This window comes from Podarcis muralis, chromosome 8 (assembly GCF_964188315.1).
Source record: "Podarcis muralis chromosome 8, rPodMur119.hap1.1, whole genome shotgun sequence".
Classification (NCBI taxonomy): Eukaryota; Metazoa; Chordata; class Lepidosauria; order Squamata; family Lacertidae; genus Podarcis; species Podarcis muralis.
The window spans coordinates 15,498,905-15,521,070 of record NC_135662.1 but is presented as its reverse complement, the minus strand read 5'-3'; the positions used below and the strand labels follow the sequence as shown (position 1 = coordinate 15,521,070).

General features: G+C 42.6%; 1 protein-coding gene across 4 annotated transcripts in view; it reads left to right on the top strand.

The window, feature by feature from the left end:
* The window catches only part of COL14A1 (collagen type XIV alpha 1 chain), a 144,791-nt gene extending 123,781 nt beyond the window's left edge, over positions 1–21,010 (top strand). For 3 of the 4 annotated variants that reach the window (XM_077932746.1, XM_077932748.1, XM_028736227.2), the window contains 3 exons: positions 14,143–14,220; positions 14,616–14,771; positions 20,103–21,010. In XM_077932746.1, the coding sequence (XP_077788872.1) occupies positions 14,143–14,220; positions 14,616–14,771; positions 20,103–20,413 (545 nt within the window). In that variant the 3' untranslated portion in view covers positions 20,414–21,010. Of the gene's footprint in view, positions 1–14,142; positions 14,221–14,615; positions 14,772–19,144; positions 19,224–20,102 lie in introns of all 4 variants that reach the window. The other variant, XM_077932747.1, reaches the window with a different exon arrangement.
* The last annotated feature ends 1,156 nt before the right edge of the window (positions 21,011–22,166 follow it).

Genomic DNA, 22,166 nt, shown 5'->3' with positions numbered 1-22,166 from the left:
GCCTGAGAAGCGGTAACTCTCAAGGCGAGGTGGTGAAAAGGAATTGGGAGAAGCCAGCTAAAGTTGAAGTTGGGGCGGGAGCAGAGAGGCGTTTGGACTATTAGAAGAACTGTTCTGTTCAAAAGGGGATGAATTTTCACCCGGATGGTTCATTGCTCTGGTAGGAATGCATTTAGCAGAGGTGTTCCTTGATCTCTGTTTGATTATTTTGTTTGTATCCCACCTTTTCCGATATAATGTTCCAGATTATTTAGGCACTGCACACTCTCTGATCCTTCCTACGCCCACAAAATGCTAGTCTTTAAACTGAATGCAGTAAAACAAGACTATAATTTATGTTTTAATGAAGCAGTGGAAATTGTCGTGAAAGGAGGCTCTCTCCCTTTTCGCTTCCCGCTGGTTCCTATCTGCAAATGAGCTCCTCATTAGCATTTTAAACCACAGAGCCACTTCCGGTGGAGCGCGGACCTGCCGCAGGCGAGGGTTTTTTCGGGAGAGAAAGCCCTAGCTTATTAGCTAAGAAAAGGGGGGTTTTAGGGCGAAAAACCCCCCCGACGACCTTCCGGAGGGTGTCTGGAGGCTTGGAGGTTCCCGGCGGTGCCAGAAGCTGTTCGTCCGGTCGCCAGGTAGCCCCTGAAACTCGGGGGTGAAGAGCGCGACGGAACGCGCAGCGGGCAATCGGGCAGCCATTGCTGCAGTTAAGCAGCTAATCAGCGAAGCTAATCAGCGAAGCCCCGAGCCTGCAGGGAGTAGCGCTCCGCTCTCGAAATAAAAAAGAATTCGGATTCATAACAGCAAATTGTCGAGATTGGTGAGGAACAGCAAGGAAGTCTCCGAAATAAGAGGTACAGAATCCGAGTTCAACGATTGTCCGGCATCTTAAAAGAAAGACGCAGCGCTGTTTGCAGAGTTTCAAAACGAAAGTAAGTTGACGCTAGCGGTTACTGTTTCCGTCTCCCCTGCTACTTATGGAACTAAGTTGCGCTCCGATAGAAAAGACAAAGGAGAAGGGGAGCAGAGAAGTTTGGAAATAGAACTGAACCCCCAGTGAGCGCTACATTTGTTACCACTCTGGAGACTAGAATATAGGAAGAATTGCCTGTTATAGTCTGTTACAACTTACGTCAGTAAAACACTCCGTGAAATGGAAGCTCCGACGCCATATTAAGTGGAGTGGAGCTATAAGAATCTCAGACTCAGACTCCGACGCCATTTTTGAGGATTTCATATACACTCAGACATATATATATCTGAGTATTAGAGCTCCCTTCGTCTGGAAAAACTGTCCCTCCTCTATTTCTTTTTGTTGGAATAAGAACACTAAATTAACAATTAAAGAAAATAGCTGAGGGAGTAAAAGATAAAGCAATTTGAGAATTTGCTCTTAACGATACATAGAGTTGGACTCCCCCCGGTGGTAGGAAAGGAATATTGTAATGGAGGCACTGAACTTAGTGGTACTATCTTAAATCTTGTGAAACTGTTGGAATATTATGTGTTGGAGAGCCCCTCTCCTCTAAAGACCCAAACCTCCTGACTTGCTTAGTACTAACTATATACATAAAGATAAGAAAACGATTATAAAAAAAGGGGGGGGGGAAAGCCACAGTAGTTCTGGGCTATAAACTTTTGGGATATACTATAAACCTTGGGACACAGTGGCTCCGGACTAAAAATTTGGAGACATATTGGAAATTAAGCTGATTGCCTGTTCTTATTTTGGACTTATCTGTTAGCATCTGCTGGATTTAATTTGGATATTTCTGTTATTATTTGGACATTCCTGTCCATTATTTGGACACTCTTGTTATTACCTGCGGAACTTAAGCCGGAACTCAGGTGCCTCTACCCGACCTATGCTCCAGATGGATTAGCCCAATTAGGGGCAAGAAGAATATAGAGGTCATCAGACGAGGCGGCTCGAGAAGTCCCCCTAATAATTGGAGGGAGGACAGGAAAGCAACCAACGATAAGACTCTGGGGGGCAGGGCCAAAGGCGATAAGTCTCTTATTGTTTCTTTTGTTTATGTATAGGTGATTTCTCTGTAACTCTTACTGATTAGTGGTCATTTTAATAATCTCAACTATCTTAATGTTAATTATAGCTACAACCATTATAGTCTTGGCCATAACTGTATAGATAGTTAGCAATGTCGCACACTCAGAAAAAAGGGGCGGAGGGGGGGACACCGACCGACAGGAGAGCTTCAAAGCAAGAAGCAGAATTTAAAGCAGAAATACTAAAGATGTTCGCAGAAATAAAACAAAGTGAGAAAAATTTGGAGACAAAACTAGAACAGGTAGATAATAAAATTGGGAAGATGGATAAAAAGATCGAGGAAACAGTCAGCGAATTAAAAGGACAAATTAAAGAGGTTTCAAGGAGAGTGGATGAGGGTCTGAAGAAGTCAAAACAGGAAATGAAAGAGATGAAGCGGGAAGAAGAAAAGATGAAAAATGAGATTGCAGATCTAAATAGAACACAGGAAGAATTAAAAGACTCTATTGCTATGAATGAATTAAAACAAAGGGAAGTAAATCTGAGACTGAGACAAGTACCAGAAATACAAAATGAGAATATAAAAGCAAGACTAATAAAGGAATTTGCGCAGTGGATGGGATTGTCAGAGATAGAAGTTGCAAAGACAATACAAAATGCATTTAGAATGAAAACCAAAACAAATAAGTTAAAGAAATTCCCGGGTGACTGTTTAGTAACATTTAAGGACAGAGAAATGAGGAACTTGATCTTACTTAGAAACAGAGAGAAGAGATTATACATTGACGGGAATTACATAATTATATTTAAAGACATCCCAATAAGGCTATTGAAGCGAAGAGAAGTTTATAAACCACTGGTACAGTTGCTCAAGAAAAATAAGATTGACTTCAGATGGGAATTTCCGGAAGGAATCTCTTTTTTTTACAAAGGAGTAAAGAGAAGGTTGACAAGTCCTGAGGAAATAGGGAAATTTACAAGAAGATATAAAGAATTACAACAAGGAGAGGAAGAAATCAAAGGAGCAGAAGGAGGATTAAGACTGAGAGAAGACTCTGAGATAGGAGGAGAAGAGGAACAGACCGGAAGAGAATCAGAATCAGAAGAGGAGGAAGAAGAAGAAGAAGGAGAAGGGACAGAAAGATTATAAAAACTATAAAATAAAGTAAACCCTAAATAGCGGTAAAAAAGAATGTCATTAAAATTATGGAACTGGAACATCAATGGAATGAACGATAAGAAAAAACGGAACAGAATTGAACAGATGTTAAAAAAGAAAAAATTAGATATCATATGCTTACAAGAAACGCACGTAGCCAAAAAGCATAGGAAAATTTTGATCAATAAAAGATTAGGGAATGAATTTATATCCTCAGATAAAGAGAAAAAAAGGGGTGTGGTTTTATATATCAAAAACAAAATTGAATCTCATCAATTATTTAAAGATGAAGAAGGGAGAATTATCGCGGTCCAAATTAATTGGCAGGGGAAAAAGATGATAATCGTCGGGATATATGCACCAAATGGGAATAAGACAGAATTTTTTAGTTCACTGGAAGAGAAATTGTTTGAATATATGAATCAGAAAATTATAATAATGGGAGATCTAAATGGTGTGGTTTCAACAGAAATGGATAGATTAAGGCAAATAAAGAATAAAGAAGGGAAACTACCTAAAACTTTTTTTACGATGGTTAAGAATTATAATTTGGTGGATATATGGAGGTTGAAACACCCACTAGGAAAGCAATTCACATATTATTCTGAACCAAATCATTCGTTTTCAAGAATCGATCAAATATGGGTCTCGAACGAACTTACCCCTAGAATCCGTAGTATAGAAATACAGGCGAAGGTAATCTCAGACCACAATCCGTTAGAAATGGAGCTAAAAGGTTTTGAAGAGCGAACTTTTAGGTGGAGATTGAACGACAACTTATGGGATGACCAAAAGTTTGTGGAGAAATCCCGGAAAAATTTAGCTGAATTCTTCATGAACAACATGGATAAAGGGACAAAGATGAGTGTGGTGTGGGATACAAGCAAGGCTGTGATGAGGGGTCTCCTCATTCAACAGAATGTATGGAAAAGAAATAATAAAGAGAAATGGACAAAAGAGATCCTTAGACAGATTATGGACTGCGAACAAAAATTAATTAAAAAACCAAATAATGAGATGATAAAGCAGGAAATAAAGACCCTCCAAACTCAATTTGCGATGTTAATGAATAGGGAGGTTGAGTGGAATATTAAAAGGCTAAGACAAAAAAACTTTGAGTTTGCTAATAAATCAGGGAAGTGGCTTGCTTGGCAGACCAAGAAAAGAAAAGAACATAATACAATTAGTAAAATAGAGGTAAATGGAGAGGAAACAACAGAACCGAAGGAAATTAGGAGAGCTTTTGTGGACTTTTATAAGTTACTGTATAAGAATAAAGAAAGAAATAATAAGAAGAAAATAGAAAGATATTTGAAAGAAAAAATGGTGAGGAAGATCCCAACAGATCAAAAAGAACAGCTGAATACCCCAATAGATAAAGAAGAGGTAGAGGAAGCAATAAAAGAGCTAAAAAGAGGGAAGGCACCGGGGCCTGATGGGTTCACCGCCAGCTATTATAAAGAAATGAAAGACACATTGATAGACCCGCTGATCAAAGTTATGAATAACATTCTAAAAGAGAAGGACATCCCAGGAACGTGGAAAGAGGCCTTTATTACAATAATACTGAAACAAGATTCGGACCCTACACAGGTTAAGAACTATAGACCCATCTCGTTGTTAAATACAGATTATAAGATCTTCGCAGGAATTCTAGCTAAGAGACTAAAAAAGACACTGATAAAGATTATACATAAAGATCAAGAGGGCTTTCTGCCGGGCAGACAGATAAGAAATAACATACGAAATATAGTTAATGTCATCGAATTCCTGTCCGATAGATGTGACAAACCAGCAAGCCTAATATTTGTGGACGCAGAAAAGGCCTTCGATAATGTAATCTGGGAATTTATGTTAAAAAATTTGGAGATTATGGAGGTGGGACAAGACTTTCTTAACGGCGTCCAAGCAATTTACACAGATCAGAAGGCAAGGCTAATAGTAAATAGTGTTATCACGGAAGAAATAAAAATAGGTAAAGGTACAAGGCAGGGATGCCCACTCTCGCCATTACTATTCATAGTGGTCTTGGAAGTTCTACTAAATGCTATAAGACAAAACAAACAAATTAAAGGGGTGACATTAGGGGTAAATGAATATAAAATTAAGGCTTATGCGGATGATGTGGTCTTGACGGTGGAAGAACCCATGGAAAGTATAAGGGAGATATTAAATGAAATGGAACAATTTGGGAAATTAGCAGGATTCAGACTGAATAAGAAAAAAACTAAAATGATAGTTAAGAACTTGGATAGAGATAAGATCGAGCTCCTACAGCAAAGAACAGAGATTGAGGCGGTAAAGAAGATCAAATATTTAGGAATATGGCTTTCTGATAAAAACATAGATTTATATCAATATAATTATATCCCGGTTTGGAAAGGTGTGAAAAAAGACTTGGAGATTTGGGCTAGAATGAAATTGTCACTCTGGGGCAGAATTTCAATGGTAAAGATGATGGTGCTCCCTAAGCTGTTATTCTTGTTCCAAACGATACCCATAATAAGAGGTTTAAAAACTTTTAAAGAGTGGCAAAAGGCGATCTCGAGATATGTCTGGGAAGGGAAGAAGCCCAGAATTAAATTTAAGTTATTAACAGATATAAAAGAAAGAGGTGGCTTCTCCCTACCAGACATGAGACTTTATTATGAGGCGGCATGCCTGTGCTGGTTAAAAGAATGGGTAAAGTTGGAGAATAAAGAATTATTAGACTTGGAAGGGTTTAACAACAGATTCGGGTGGCACGGGTACCTATGGAGCGACAAAAAGAGGGTGCATAAGGGATTCACTAACCACATTTTTAGAGGTGCATTAATAGAGGTATGGGACAGATATAAAAATATATTAGAACCGAAAATCCCGCACTGGTTATCCCCGTTAGAAATGAGGTGTATTAAGACAACTAATATGAGAGGGAAGTGGGGAAACTATGGAGAAATGGTTATCAAAGAGGGAGGGAAGTGGAAAATAAAGCCCTATGAACAAATTAAAGCACTGACATATGATTGGCTAAACTATTTTCAGATAAATGAAATGTTTAAAAAAGAGCTGAAGGAGAGGAACTATGAAGAAAAAGAATCTATTTTTCAAAAAGAGATAATAAATACTGAAGATAAAAATCTGTCAAAAATGTACAAACTATTGTTGGAGTGGCACACAAAAGACGAAGAGGTGAAATCGGTGATGGTACAATGGGAAAGGGATTTTGGTTATAATATTCAAATTGAGGATTGGGGAAGGTTGTGGAAAGAGAACATAAAATTTACGGCTTGCACGCTATTGAGGGAAAACACGATGAAAATGCTTTACAGATGGTATCTGTCACCTACTAAACTGGCAAGGATGTACAAGGTTGATAATAAGTGCTGGAAGTGCAAAGATAAGGTGGGGACATTCTTCCATCAGTGGTGGGAGTGTAAAAAAGTCAAAAGCTTTTGGGAGGAGATCTATAACGAGCTGAAAAAGATGCTGAAGTATACTTTTGTGAAAAGACCAGAAGCATTTCTTTTAGGAATTATAGGGAAGGATGTCAGAAGAAAAGATCATAAACTTTTCCAGTACGCTGTAACAGCTGCCAGAGTTACGCTAGCTCAGAAATGGAAGTCAGAGGAGGTTCCAACGGTAGAAGAGTGGAGAGTGAAACTAACAGAATACGCTGAATTGGATAGATTAACAGGGAAAATTAGATATTCCAAAGATCAAAAATTTATAAAAGACTGGGAGAAATTTGTGTGTTATCTGGAAAGCAATTATGGTGTGAAAATAACGCTAGCATGTTTCAAAGAGGCTTTGTAAATAAATAATAAATATTGTCAGTAGAGATTGTAAGGATGGGATGAATAAAAGGCAATATGGAAAGAAGGAAGAAATGCGTATCAAAATGATAATAATGAACGATTGTCAGTAACGTTGAAGGAAGTCTAAAAGAGGATATGATTATTGTTGTAAGGGTTGGTTTTGGATGTTCTTACTTTCGCTCTTTCTTCGGTGTATGCTTTTTCTTTTTTTTTTCTTTTTTTTTTTCTTTTGGAAAACTTTAATAAATATTAAAATAAAAAAATAAAAAAAAAAAACCACAGAGCCTAGGACTTGCTGATCAGAAGGTTGGCGGTTCGAATCCCTGCAACGGGGTGAGCTCCTGTTGCTCGGTCCCTGCTCCTGCCAACCTAGCAGTTCGAAAGCACGTCAAAGTGCAAATAGATAAATAGGTACCGCTCCAGTGGGAAGGGAAACGGCATTTCCGTGTGCTGCTCTGGTTCGCCAGAAGCGGCTGAGTCATGCTGGCCACATGACCTGGAAGCTGTATTCCGGCTCCCTCAGCCAATAAAGCGAGATGAGCGCCGCAACCCCAGAGTCAGTCACGACTGGACCTAATGGTCAGGGGTCCTTTTACCTTTACCTAGCCACTGCTTCTGATTGCAGTATCCTGACTATGTCCGGAAAATTTCGGACGTATGGCAACCCCAGTATAAGTACTGTGTTGTCCTAGCAAAAGGACAGAATCAGGCTGCTAGCTTCACATCCCCCAAGCTGGATTCTTCCTTGTTGTTAAAACTAGATATGATCTCAGCGAGTCTCCTGCCTAAAATTTTATTTAGGCTGTTTGAGAATTTGGAACCCAATGTCCTTTGGGTGGAGGCGGGGGGAGAGAAACAAGCCATAAATAATGTCGAAATAGCTAGGAGATGTTCATTTGCCTGGATATGCATGTTTTGGGCAATCACTCAGCCTGAGAAGCGGTAACTCTCAAGGCGAGGTGGTGAAAAGGAATTGGGAGAAGCCAGCTAAAGTTGAAGTTGGGGCGGGAGCAGAGAGGCGTTTGGACTATTAGAAGAACTGTTCTGTTCAAAAGGGGATGAATTTTCACCCGGATGGTTCATTGCTCTGGTAGGAATGCATTTAGCAGAGGTGTTCCTTGATCTCTGTTTGATTATTTTGTTTGTATCCCACCTTTTCCGATATAATGTTCCAGATTATTTAGGCACTGCACACTCTCTGATCCTTCCTACGCCCACAAAATGCTAGTCTTTAAACTGAATGCAGTAAAACAAGACTATAATTTATGTTTTAATGAAGCAGTGGAAATTGTCGTGAAAGGAGGCTCTCTCCCTTTTCGCTTCCCGCTGGTTCCTATCTGCAAATGAGCTCCTCATTAGCATTTTTCCTATCCGAAAAGCACCATCAGTCTGCCCTGTCACTGCAGATAAGAGGCGGGATGAAATCAAGATGATGCAAAGGAAGGGAAAGGCTCTCTGAAGTCCTTTTTTGTGCTTCTGCCAAATTAGATAGCTTACAATTCATTCCTGCATTAGCAGTTTAGTGACACTAAGCACATGCTTCCTTGATAAGAAGTTATTTTTAATAGTGATGAACAATTCCAAATTTTTGTTTTTTAAAAAAATAAAAGTTAGTAATTCTGAGAGGTAAACTATGTTAGCTTGCCAGCGACTGAGCGAGCAAGCAACTTTTCAATGGCTCGACTATGACGGAATTCATAATGTTGACACCCATTGTTGTTGTTTAGTCATTTAGTCATGTCCGACTCTTCGTGACCCGATGGACCAGAACACGCCAGGCACTCCTGTCTTCCACTGCCTCCCACAGTTTGGTCAAACTCATTTTAGTAGCTTTGAGAACACTGTCCAACCACCTCGTCCTCTGTCATCCCCTTCTCCTTGTGTCCTCAATCTTTCCCAACATCAGGGTCTTTTCCAGGGAGTCTTCTGATGAGGTGGCCAAAGTCTTGGAGCCTCAGCTTCAGGATCTGTCCTTCCAGTGAGCACTCAGGGCTGATTTCTTTAAGAATGGATAGGTTTGATCTTCTTTCAGTCCATGCGACTCTCAAGAGTCTCCTCCAGCACCATAATTCAAAAGCATCAATTTTTCGGTGATCAGCCTTTATGGTCCAGCTCTCACTTCCATACATCACTACTGGAAAACCATAGCTTTAACTATACTGTTAAAGCTGTTATCTGTTTGCAGTTTGTTTGTAAATATTCAATAAACCATTTCCATTCTTTTATATAAAAAACTTTGTTATCTTGATTTCTTATTTTTTCCCCAGTTAGTTTCGCCATTTCTGCATATTCGATAAGTTTTTGTATTCATTCTTCTTTCATCGGGACTTCTTCTTCTTTCCATTTTTGGGCAAATAACATTCTTGCCACTGTAGTCACATACATGAATAAATCTCTATACAGTTTGAGTAGTTCTGTCCCTATAATTCCCAAAAGGAAAGCTTCTGGGTTTTTTTGTTTTGGTTTTTTGCAAAAGTTATTTTAAACATCTTTTTCAATTCATTATATATCATTTCCTAGAAATCCCCTTAATCCTGATTTTTATTTTATTCTTCGGTAGATTTACAAAAAAGAAAAACAAACATGAATAAATAAATTTTAGAAAGCAACAATGTTAGACATGGATGCACAAAGCAATTTTTTAAATAAAGAAAATCAAGACAGTGCAGTATACAAGGCTGGGCCTTGATGGTGGTGGCTCCTCCTCACCCAGCAGCTCTCCAGCAGCTGCTACAAGCTGCCCAAGGGAGGAGACCATGGAGAGGTAACAGGACAGTCCCTCGAATTCACCACTCAGGATAAACTCCAGCTCATTCTCCTCCCTGACCTTGGTGGCAGTGGTACGGGCGGCGGAAGCAGGGACATTCCTGGATAAAATAAGAAGCTGGGATGGCTTTCGTAATTCCTGGACTGTCTCTGGAAAATCAGGAGACCTGGAGGGTAGTTTATTTGTGGTTCCTTATGGTTCCAGGGATGCAGGTGGCACTGTGGTCTAAACCACAGAGCCTAGGGCTTGCCGATCAGAAGGTCGGCGGTTCGAATCCCCGCGACGGGGTGAGGTCCCGTTGCTCGGTCCCTGCTCCTGCCAGCCTAGCAGTTCAAAAGCACATCAAAGTGCAAGTAGATAAATAGGTACTGCTCCGGTGGGAAGGTAAACGGTATTTCCGTGCGCTGCTCTGGTTCGCCAGAAGTGGCTTAGTCATGCTGGCCACATGACCTGGAAGCTGTACGTCGGTTCCCTCGGCCAATAAAGCAAGATGAGCGCCACAACCCCAGAGTTGTCCTCGACTGGACCTAACGGTCAGGGGTCCCTTACGGTTCCAGGGCAGTTATATGTGACACCGGCCTCTGCTTGCAAAAGTTTTGGGGCAGGTGTATCTTTTCATTTCCATTCAATGTGTATCTTGCTGAAATCCTGCAACTTTTCATACCACAAATGCGTGTTGTTGTTGTTTTGTCCTATCCCACCTGGCTTCAGGGGTCTGGATTTGGCATCATGTAAACGCCTACCTTTTTGCTGTAGGGTTTTTTGTGTGGGGGGGGGGATCTTAGGGGATTTTTTTTTTTTTTTTGTCAAGATGGAGCTGAAGATTTTGCGGTTGATTTTTGTGGGTGTGCTGTGTTTTCCTTGCTCTTTATTCTGTTAGAATTGTTTTATATTTTGAATGGAATTGTCACCTGCTCTGGGGTCACGTGATGCTGAAAGTTTACCATATAAATTATAGAAATGTTTCAAATAGCGCTGGGTCCAAGGCGGAGGTCTGGAGAATCACTCTGGTGCTTTCGCCGCTTGCCTGTACTCCCTGCTTTCTGAGTTTAAAAGCACACATTTCATAAAGCTGGCCTCCTGAATGCATATCTGAATCTTTAATTATAACAGAAAGCCATGACCTCAGCTTTCCTGTAAGCTTGAATATGATAGCATCGGTCCAAAAAATAAAAATAAAAAATGAAACGAAAAAAACTCTGGGATACCAGCCTAGGAGCTTGGCCTGGTTTCTGCTAATAGCTTTGCTCAGCTTGTGCCAAATCACCTGACTGTGTCTTGCCTTTGAAACGACACTGTAAGATATTCAGCCTCATTCTCCGCCCAGATGAGGCCCGGGAGCTTATTGTCCACTAGTTAGTTTGGGTTTTAAGGCCGTGTCAACATGAATTCAGTCTTAATATATTTTGCTTAAGTTGGGAACTGTTGCTACAAACCATACCTTGTAAGGCGTCTACGAGAGTGTGATCTTATTATATATATTTTTTAAAAAAGCAAAATTAAAAGAGAAAGAGAGTGTATGATCTTGGCCACTCATTTTAGGTATGCAAAGATAATAGGAGAGAGAATGTGGTTGGAAGGGATGTGCTGCAAGTGTTTTTTCAACAGGTTGTTGTTGTTTAGTCGTTTAGTCGTGTCCGACTCTTCGTGTCCCCATGGACCAGAACACGCCAGGCACTCCTGTCTTCCACTGCCTCCCACAGTTTGGTCAAACTCATGTTGGTAGCTTCGAGAACACTGTCCAACCATCTCGTCCTCTGTCGTCCCCTTCTCCTTGTGCCCTCCATCTTTCCCAACATCAGGGTCTTTTCCAGGGAGTCTTCTCTTCTCATGAGGTGGCCAAAGTATTGGAGCCTCAGCTTCAGGATCTGTCCTTCCAGTGACCACTCAGGGCTGATTTCCTTCAGAATGGAGAGGTTTGATCTTCTTGCAGTCCATGGGACTCTCAAGAGTCTCCTCCAGCACCAGAATTCTAAAGCATCAATTCTTCGGCGATCAGCCTTCTTTATGGTCCAGCTCTCACTTCCATACATCACTACTGGGAAAACCATAGCTTTAACTATACGGACCTTTGTTGGCAAGGTGATGTCTCTGCTTTTTAAGATGCTGTCTAGGTTTGGTCATTGCCTTTCTCCCAAGAAGCAGGCGTCTTTTAATTTCGTGGTTGCTGTCACTTTTCAACAGGAGCAGTCTCTAATTTCAGCATCTATCCCTGAAAACTTCATGGTCCCTTGGTTGTCTTTTGAAGATGCCCCCCCTCTCAAGTTGCAATCCTTTGCCCATATACTTGGGGGTCAAGACCTGTTGTGCTCATTGGCGCTTGCGATCTGGTGAGACACATGTAGGTTTGTGCTTTGAGAGCTGTAAGGAATCAGAATGCATTCTTTAAACAAAATCATTTTGGCAGCCTGCAGTGTTTTTATTCTTTGAGGGGAAGTTTAGAATTTCACACCTTCTCTGCTCAGCATCTTTTGTGGACTGTGAGTGAGGTGATTCTTCTTGACCCAGGTCTAGCGCTGTGCTGAAGTGGAAGAAATATTCCCACTGTGCAGTTAAACGCTGCAGAAACTGTGTACAGGTAGGTGCAAAGGGGATGCGCAACTGAAACAATCAAGCCATAAATGAGAGCCTTTGCACCTTCTGGCATTGATTAGTGACTTCATGAAGCTATAGCAGCGAAAGGGAATGGAGGAAGACATTGTTTTTATGTTTAACAGGCTGAGCTTGCATCACCTGCTCTATTTGAGCTCTCATTTTTTGTTAAAAACATTCTAAAACCATCCCTATGCAGCTTAACTAATGAGTTGTGTTTACAGGAACATCCAATAGCGACTGTTACATCCAATTATGGGAAGTGTTCTGATATTCCTACTGTTTCAGAGGAGGAAAATAAAATCCTTGAGCTAGCTACTTAAGAGTTAAAGAAAGACAACAATGTTCTTAAGAAAATGCAGTTTGTTCAATGATCAGAACAACGAGGCTGATTCTTTGACAGATGCAGGTATTTGGAACGCTGTCCATTTGAAATTTGTTGGCTTGTTTATCTTAAATATGTAAATATTGGAACCACAAAAATCTACAGGAAATGTATTTCTGTGGTTCTAATAAAACCAATTCTGAAATAGAAATAAAGATCAGTTTGACAGCATTCCAAATAAATGCAATATCTGTTGAAGAATGACACTTTACATATAATTTATTCTTATTTAAGCTTAAATGTGGATCATATTGTGTGTATATGTGTGTGATTCAAGTAGGAATGGGATGGCAACCAGTCTTTTAGGTGCCACAAGACACTTCTGTTCTTTTTGTTGCTAAAGACTAGCATAGCAAACTCTCTGGAAATTGTTAGTTTTATTGTTGGCGTCCGCCTGTCTTGAGAGACAGTGGAGGTGTGTCCTATTTGGGGTGAGGTAAAACTGTTGGAGAGTTACAGCACCTGCTATGGCTGTAGAGACCGATACAGGAGAGACATGTTTTATTGCAGCTGGGGCAGATGAAGGCATCCGGTTGTGCCGCTGCAGATGCGCCATGGCCTTTCTTCTCTCTGCTAAAATGAATGTCAACAATAGCATACAGTGGTACCTCGGGTTAAGAACTTAATTTGTTCTGGAGGTCCGTTCTTAACCTGAAACTGTTCTTAACCTGAGGTACCACTTTAACTAATGGAGCCTCCCACCGCCGCTGCACGATTTCTGTTCTCATCCTGAAGCAAAGTTCTTAACCCAAGGTACTATTTCTGGGTTAGCGGAGTATGTAACCTGAAGCATCTGTAACCTGAGGTACCACTGTACAAAATTGGGATTTATGCTTTAACCAGAAGATTGAGGAGATCATGCAATGGGAAAGGGGAGGCCAAACCGGAACTGTTGTGTGAATCGACATAGCTTTAATATAAATACGTTAGCAACTTCTGGCTTCTGTATCCAGGAAGGGTCTTTATTTTGCTGTATGTCAGCAGTGTCTTCTAAAGTGGCCCAACAGGACTTCGTAAAGAGCCACTACAGTGGTACTTCGGGTTACAGACACTTCAGGTTACAGACGCTTCAGGTTATAGACTCCGCTAACCCAGAAATAGTACCTCGGGTTAAGAACTTTGCTTCAGGATGAGAACAGAAATCAAGCGGGGGCGGCAGCAGGAGGCCCCATTAGCTAAAGTGGTACCTCAGGTTAAGAACACTTTCAGGTTAAGAAGGGACCTCCAGAACGAATTAAGTTCTTAAGCCAAGGTACCACTGTATAACAGAAAACTAGCTATAGCAACACCTTCCAATGAGGCTGTAACAGAAGACGCAACAGAGCCATTTCTCCTTGGCCTCCCTTCCTTTTCTTAATTAATAAAAGATGCTCATGGAGAAGCATTAATCAACTCCCCCCTCCCGCCCCATCTGTTCTGATTTTTATCCCTTCCTCTTAACAGGTTTATCAGGAGAGAAGGGAGAGAGAGGGAGCCCAGGTGTCGGGACCCAAGGCCCCCGGGGCCCACCAGGAGCAGCAGGTAAATTCGCCATAGTGACCATATGCCCAAATGATATGCAATGGTCAGTACAATTAAATGTGCATTCCTATGCATAATAAACAACAGTCAATACAAGTAAAGTCTGGTTGCTTTACACAGAGTGCCTGTATAATAAAGAACACCTGTGAAATCACGTTCGGTTACTTAGGTCAGTGTTCCCCAACCTTGGGCATCCAGCTGTTTTTGGACTACAACTCCCATCATCCCTCGCTAGCAAGACCAGTGGTCAAGGATGATGGGAATTGTAGTCCAAAAACAGCTGGAGGCCCAAGGTTGGGGAACACTGACTTAGGTAGTCCATACCTGATGTTGTTCTCTCGTTCTGCAGCAGTGGCAAGGCGATGTTCTGACATCCGTTTCTGTTTTCTGTGCAGGGCCTCCAGGCGAAAGCCGTACAGGCGCCCCGGGACCACCAGGTTCTCCAGGTCCAAGAGGACCACCTGGCCATACAGGTGTTCCAGGGCCGCATGGCGCCTCAGGGCAACCGGGATACTGTGATCCCTCTTCCTGTGCTGGATATGGAACAGGTGGTGAGTATGTTTTTCCGAGTTAGCCTCCTCCCGCCACACACATGTCTTCAAAATGAGGTAGCTCAGTCAGTAGAGCATGGGACTCTTAATCTCAAGGTCATGGGTTCTAGTCCTACTGTCAGGCGCTGGTGTGGTTGCTCGAGAGCCAACAGGCAAGACTCCAACCTGACTTTTCCAGGCTTTATTCTCTGCACAATTTTACAATGCAGAGCGTCGCAAGTCCATGTCTGCTCAGTCGCTAGCAGAATCTGGGAGTGGGCGGTCCTTCTACCTGCACCAGCATAACAGCCGTGTGACCCCCATCCTTCTCCTCCCCTCTCTGCGCCGAAGACTACTGCGTAGAGTGGGCGCCGGCAAAGGGGGACTTCCCTCCCCTCCGCTTTGCTCAGGCTCGGTGTTGAGGCTCTCCCTAGCATCTTCTGATCCCAGCACCCCCTCCCCACTGGAGGTGGGGCTTCCCTCCTCTCCAGAGGAAGAACTGCTTCGCAAGATCTTCGGAGGCTCCCTGTAACACAACTGCCCTTCCATCTCTTGCCTCTGAGCTGATGGCAGTTCCCTGACACCCAAGTTGAGTGAAAGATTCCCGCATTGTAGGGGGTTTTACCCTCGTGGTCCCTTCCAGCTCAACGATCCTAGCGCTGTACTGAATTTTTCTGATGCTCGATTTTCATTGAGTAAGTTGTGGCTTCAGGAACAAGGGAAAGGATCTGCAAAATCAGACACAACACACACACCGCAGTTACACCTGTTTTCAGCCATTGCTTTTCCAAATGATTTTGGAGCTATTCTTTTTACCTGAAAGGACCTTGTGATTAATTGCCCCAGCCCACCAGGGATCTCATTGTAAATGTGATGGTGTCATAGGGGCGTGCAACCTAACGAGCTTGGCTACTTGGTCACGGCAGCGAAGGCAAACAGAACTGCACTGCCTTCTCTCGGAAGACCCTCAAAAGTGCATTTGGACACATACCTGTGTGCGCACAGGTACACATCCTTGTATTCTGACACAAATGTGCACCTGGGCCACTACGGATACAAAGTTAGTGGGTTTCCTCTTCCCCACAGGCACACCTGTCTGAGCATCCCCTCCGTGTCCACATATAAAAATAAATCATTTCCTGATCAGTCGTCAATACCATTTTAAACATTTCAGAAGAAATCTTAAGTACAGAATCTCAATGTGCACAAAAGCAACAAAGCCATATTAAAATCACAGAACCATGGAGCATGGAGCATATTTTCTTAACTGTACAGTGGTGCCCCGCAAGACGAATGCCTCGCAAGACGAAAAACTCGCTAGACGAAAGGGTTTTCCGTTTTTTGAGTCGTTCCGCAAGACGAATTTCCCTATGGGCTTGCTTCGCAAGACGAAACGTCTTGCAAGTTCTTGAGAGTTTGTTTCCTTTTTCTTAAAGCCGCTAAGCCGTTAATAGCCGCTAAGCCGCATAATAGCCGCTAAGCCGCTAATAGCCGTGCTTCGCAAGACGAAAAAACCGCAAGACGAAGAGACTCGCGGAACGGATTAATTTCGTCTTGCGAGGCACCACTGTAGGGACTTTTAGTTGAAGGGGGGGTTAGGAATCCTAGAGAAGTTTGGGGTTTCTTTTAATCTTTATAAATGTCAGTAAAGTAGCCAGGGTGGCCGTCCCAAATCAGGGAGTTCCAAAGATGAGAACATAACGCTGAGGCTGGCTTCCATTCCAAGGAAAGAGAATTCCAGAGATCTGTTGCCACCGAGCTAAAAAACCCTTGCTGGTTTCCTTTGCAGTGGTGGCAGCGTTAGTGTAAGGCAGGAGAAAATTATGTCAACTGATCATACTGTTCACATAGGAGGCTCAAAGGAACTTCTCCTCCTCTGTGAATCCTCTGTTAAAGCCATCTAAATTGGTGGCCATCCCTGTCTCCTATGGGAGTGACCTGCTTAGTTTAACTCTGCATTGTTTGAATAATAATAATAATAATAATAATAATAATTTATTATTTATACCCCGCCCACCTGGCTGGGTTTCCCCAGCCACTCTGGGCGGCTTCCAACAACACACTAAAATGCAATAACCTATTAAACATTAAAAGCTTCCCTAAACAGGGCTGCCTTCAGATGTCTTCTAAAAGTTTGGTAGTTATTTTTCTCTTTGAGAAAAATCTGGTGGGAGGGCGTTCCACTGGGCGGGTGCCACTACCGAGAAAGCCCTCTGCCTGAAGAAGCGTTTTATTTTATATGTCCCAAATTCTCTGACATTGAGCTCCATTGGCTATCCATGAGTCCTAGTGTTAGTGGGAGAGGGAGAAAAACTCGTCTCTATCCACTTTCTCCATGCCTTTATACATTTCCGATATATCACCTCTTCCTTGCCTTTTCTCTAAACTAAAAAGCCCCAAACTTTCTGAAACTCTGCCACATCACTTAACCGCAACTCAGCCCTGATGTCACAGCGCCCCGCGTTACGTGTGTCCAAATGTTCATGTCCCCTGGTCTTAGAAATGCCGCTGCCATATTTTGGCAGAGAAGCACGTCGGAACGGCCTTGTTGTTCTTCTGCCCTGCGCTCTTCCAGAAATGCAGGAATTATTTTGGAGAGTGACAGTAGGGGAACCATCGTAAAATGATACTGCATCTGCGGGGACGAAGAGGCATCCTTGCCCAACATGGTTATAAATCCTCAGGCCTACCTTTAAAAAACTACTGATTAATCTGAAGTGCTCCCCTGTGTGAACCACTTACACAGGCTAAGCAGCCATAACTACACCTGTGTGTCCGCATTGCAGACTTTGAATAGCTCTGGTTGCCTGTTGGGCAGGGAAAGGAAAATGGTCGGGACTCAGTCCCTGTCAAGCAGCCAGTAAGTACTAACCACAATACCTAACTAGAGCTAAACATGCACAGCCACAGTGCTGAGGAGGGGAATCATAAACATTGTGGTCTACTTCACTGGGTCAGGGAACTGTCAGGAGCTTGTCCTACACTCGAGTAGGACCCTGGCAGAGACACATGCCTGACTGGCATGTTCTCTCCCTCCTGGTTGATTGTTCAGGAGCTTCAAAAGCTTTCTTCAGCCTGAACATCACAGCGACCAATGCCAACAGACACCGGCACATTTAGGGATCCGCAGAGTCTTCACAACTTGCATGACAGACCTCAGCAACTCAGCATTTTGGCTAATCTACTTGATTTACATATAAACACACACGGAGTCCTGCAACATGGCTCCCTCTCTCTCTAGCATCAGACAGCAAAAAGAGAAAAGAACAAAGGACAATAGCCCCACTTCACGGAACACAGTAACACAAACATCCTGTCTCCGTCACTTCCCACTTTGTGGAGTCAAAACGTATACTGTCATGTGAAAGACAACAATCCCATGACTGCAATCATGGAGCAGGAATTCTAACAGGAACACGCCCAGTTATCTCATTCATAGAGGAAAAACAACCTTTTAACCTTGTAACTGAAGCAATTAAAACCCCATATAAAAACCAAAGAGCGTGTGAAGTGCAGGGCGTTTTGTTTCTTCGTCTCTTGTGCTTGTCATGTGCCATTGTCACATTGTCTAAAATAACCCAGTCCAACTTTCTTGAATGTCTTGTTTGTGTCATCCATCTCCTGGTTTTAACCTGATCTGCCTTGGTTGGTTGGTTGGGAGATCCCTAGCTGAGAAGCTCCTCGTTCATGTTTGTCTAAACAGCATGGGAGACCTGAGTGTCACTAACTAAGCTTCTTGTAATAATCTGAATCGGCAGTGCATATAGTTGTAATTCATGAATGACAGTCTTTTTTTAAAAAAAAGAAATCGGACTAAAATACCCCCATTGCATGGAGAGATTGTGTCTTGACGATGTTTCTTGAACAGTGGTTTTCAAATGGTGTTCTTTGAGAGCATTATCTTTGACTGGTTCCACCCATTTTGGCCTTTGGCCACACCCACTATTGGCATTATCACCTTCTGCCAAACATATGTGTGTGTGTGTGTTTGTTGGGTGAATTGTCAACCAAGCCTCAGAATTCTCTGCAACATGCAACATTCCCATGGAAAAACTCATCGAGGACCTTGAAAAACACTGTTTGGTATCCAAGGGGCCATGGAAGGAAGGTGTAGGAACTTTGACCCAAGTTCATGTACTGCATGTGAATGTTTTTTATTCTTTCTTATTTCGGTTTGCAAAGCATGAAGCAAAGCCTTAGGTTGTACTTATGAGTTTGAGACTCAGTCTTGGTTACAGCTTAAGTCACAAGATTAACCTGTAGTTGAACTGGCCTTGGAGACCTTTGTTTGTTTTACTGACCTGTATGTATTTCTTTGTTGTTCACCTGCTCCTGCTCCTCCTCTTCCTCTCTTCCCCCCACCCTTCATCTTGGTTCGTTTTCGATTTCCGAAGGCTCATTCCCTTACAATGGCTACCCATACGGAAGGTGAAATCGGGTAGAGTCTGGTTTTTCTTTCGCATATGGATGAAGGTCAGAATGGCAACTACTGAACAGCCTTGATGCTTTCCCACCAGCAACACTGATTATTATTATTATTATTATTATCACCACTAACAAAGGATGCCTGCTCTGGTTTTCTTATGCTTTCTGCTAGAATTAAAACACTTGGCACATTTCTCCGCAGTGCGCATTGCTAGGCACAAGCAACCACTGGACAGGCTGTTATCTAGAACAGGATTGTATCGAAGCCCTGGGAGAGCTTTTAGAAAGGGAGCGCTTCACTTATTTGAGATAGAGCAAAACAGAGTGGAACGGCAACAAAATATTGCAGGTTGGAGTGTTCCTATTTAGGCCTCCAGCAAGCCAGCCAGATTCCATATGCAGGATTCTCCATTGAATCAGGATCATTTTCCCACTGAAATAAATGAGGGCTAAACACACTTAATCAGGGCTGGGCTGTGTCTATTGGTTCTTAAGCTGCTCCATGTTCCCCCTGCCCCTAACCATGCTGCATAACAGACAACTCATATCTAATACAATTAGCTCACTGTTACTGCTGGTGTCGGTTTCCAACTAACAGGAAGATAATCATAAATCTTCCCCCATTCACTGGTGCTGATTTAATCTAGCAAGGCCGACTGCTTTGTAAGTAGAAGCAGTTGAGAGCAGCCTTTCTCAAGCTTGGGCTCCCCGCTCCCCCGATGATATTGGACTACGACTCCCATCATCCCTAGCTAGCAGGACCAGTGGTCAAGGATGATGGGAGTTGTAGTCCAACCACATCTGGGGACCCAAAGTTGAGGAAAAAAAGTTGCTCTATAGAGAGCAATATTCAACCAAGCTCCTAACGATTGCTTCAATTTTGCTTTCCTCTTGCGTTAACTGTGCGGCTCCTCTTGGCGAGTTAAGGTGGCTATGGGGACCCAACTGATCAAGAGATCCCTGTCGTGCCGTTACCGCACAGCTCCTACCAGCTCTATGACTCCGAGGACCTTTACGATGACGATGATCAAGAGCCTTATCTAGTGCATGGATCCTACCATCACCCGCAGTCCCCCTACCCAGCACCTCGCTTGGCTCAGCCAGAGTTCACACCTGTGCGGGAAGAAACGGGGGCTCTCGAACTGAGATCCCCCGGAATAAGCCGCCTTTCAAGACGAATCTCCAAAAGAAGCGCCAGTTCTCTGAGGCTCAAGAGGAAGGTTAAGGAAACCTCTTAACGAACTATTTCTTTTTCTCTCTGTGTGCATTATATACATGAATCTTTTAGGCCTCTGTCCAGTTGCCTAATGTTGTCGTGGGAAATGTTTACAGGCTCATATCTTAAAGGGAAAAAAATTATTTTGTACATTACCACTTTGGCAGAACGAGGGGTGGGGGGGATAGCTAATTACATTGCATGCCAGAAGTTATTAGCTTTGTAGGGGTTTATTGTTAGATGGAAACTCCAAGGGACATTTCTGTAGATCTTTGTAGTTATTGTATTAGAATGGTTCGATGCACATTTAAAAACACTCCATCACCAGCTGTTATAACTGAATAAGTCAAGGAGCTCATTCCACTATTTCTTGCTTTCTGGATTTCTCTGCCTGAATTTTGATTGTGTGCTTTACTTGCAAAGTAACCCTTCTGAAGCCAACTGTGTTGGTTGATTTTATTTTATTTTTAATCATTTCCTTCGAAGATTTATATAAAGTGGGATTTTCTTCCCACAGCATTCTTATTAAATACCTATTAGAAACACACTAATAATTTATTGTGGGTCTATCACTACTCTATTTTATATACAAATAAACGTGGCAAACTTTTATAAATAATTTCATCTATTGTATTTATTATTTTTAAGAGCCCACGGCTGTGGTATGAAATTTAATCTGGGGGTCCCTGAGATCTATGAAAAAAACACACACCATCCCACAATCCTTGCAAGTTCCAGTTGTATGATTGCTCTGTCCATGGGACCATTTCTGCTTGCCTCTTAGACGTGATTTCTGCATTGCTGTGGGCTGGACTAGATGATTCTACAAGTTTCAAACTTCGCTTAAAATGGAACGACTTCTATTTCAGTGTACAGGTTTTCCTTTGCTGGATTGGGATACGTATGTCAGATAGTTCGGGGCCATTTCACAGCTCACAAGATGTACCTCTCTGCTGCATCAACCCCAAATCTGTTCTGGACAGATTTTGGGAGAGTATGTTGCATGCACGGGGGAAAGAGGGGACAGGAAGGTCTGCTGTACATGCATAAATCCTTGCGCTGATGGCAGTGGTGTAGCGTGGGTTGCCCGTACCCAAGGGGGTGGGAGGGAGGGAAAGGGATGGAGTACGCATGTGCATTTAACTGCCTAACAGCATCCGCCTCACCCAGGAGATCGCAGCCACAGAGATAAGAAAAGAGGGGTCATTTTGTTGTCCAGAGAGGTCACTTCCTGGTTCACATGGAAAAGCCCAGCAGAGCCCAGTGACGGAAGCACACAGCTGTATTGAGACAGCACCAGGTGTTGAAATTTTGCACCCCCTAACAATTTTGCACCCCAGGCAACCATCCCTGTGCCTTCCGTGTCCTTGGTGGGGCACACTAAGTTTTCAGAGGGTTTCTCTGCCTCAGCAGAGGGGCAATGCTGTTGCTGAGTTTTTGGCACTTTCCACAAGGCTGGCATGGATCCCAAATGCACCATTCGAACAACATCCGTTGCAGGTAAGCAACTTGTATTTTCTGTGGCTTAACACCCAGGGATTTGTTGTACAATAACTCCCACTTATCACCCATCTAATCTTTGTTTCCCCCCAGCCTAATATGCTACAAACATCTATCTTGTTTATCTGAAGTCATGCTCACCTTGAGTGTTTTAGATGCCTCGTGCCTGTATATTGCATTACTATAGGAAAATACCTCCCCTGCAAGTGAAAACCTTTTCCCATATAAAACTTGCTTAAAGACTGCCATGAGCTATTCTCCAGCAAGATAGCCAC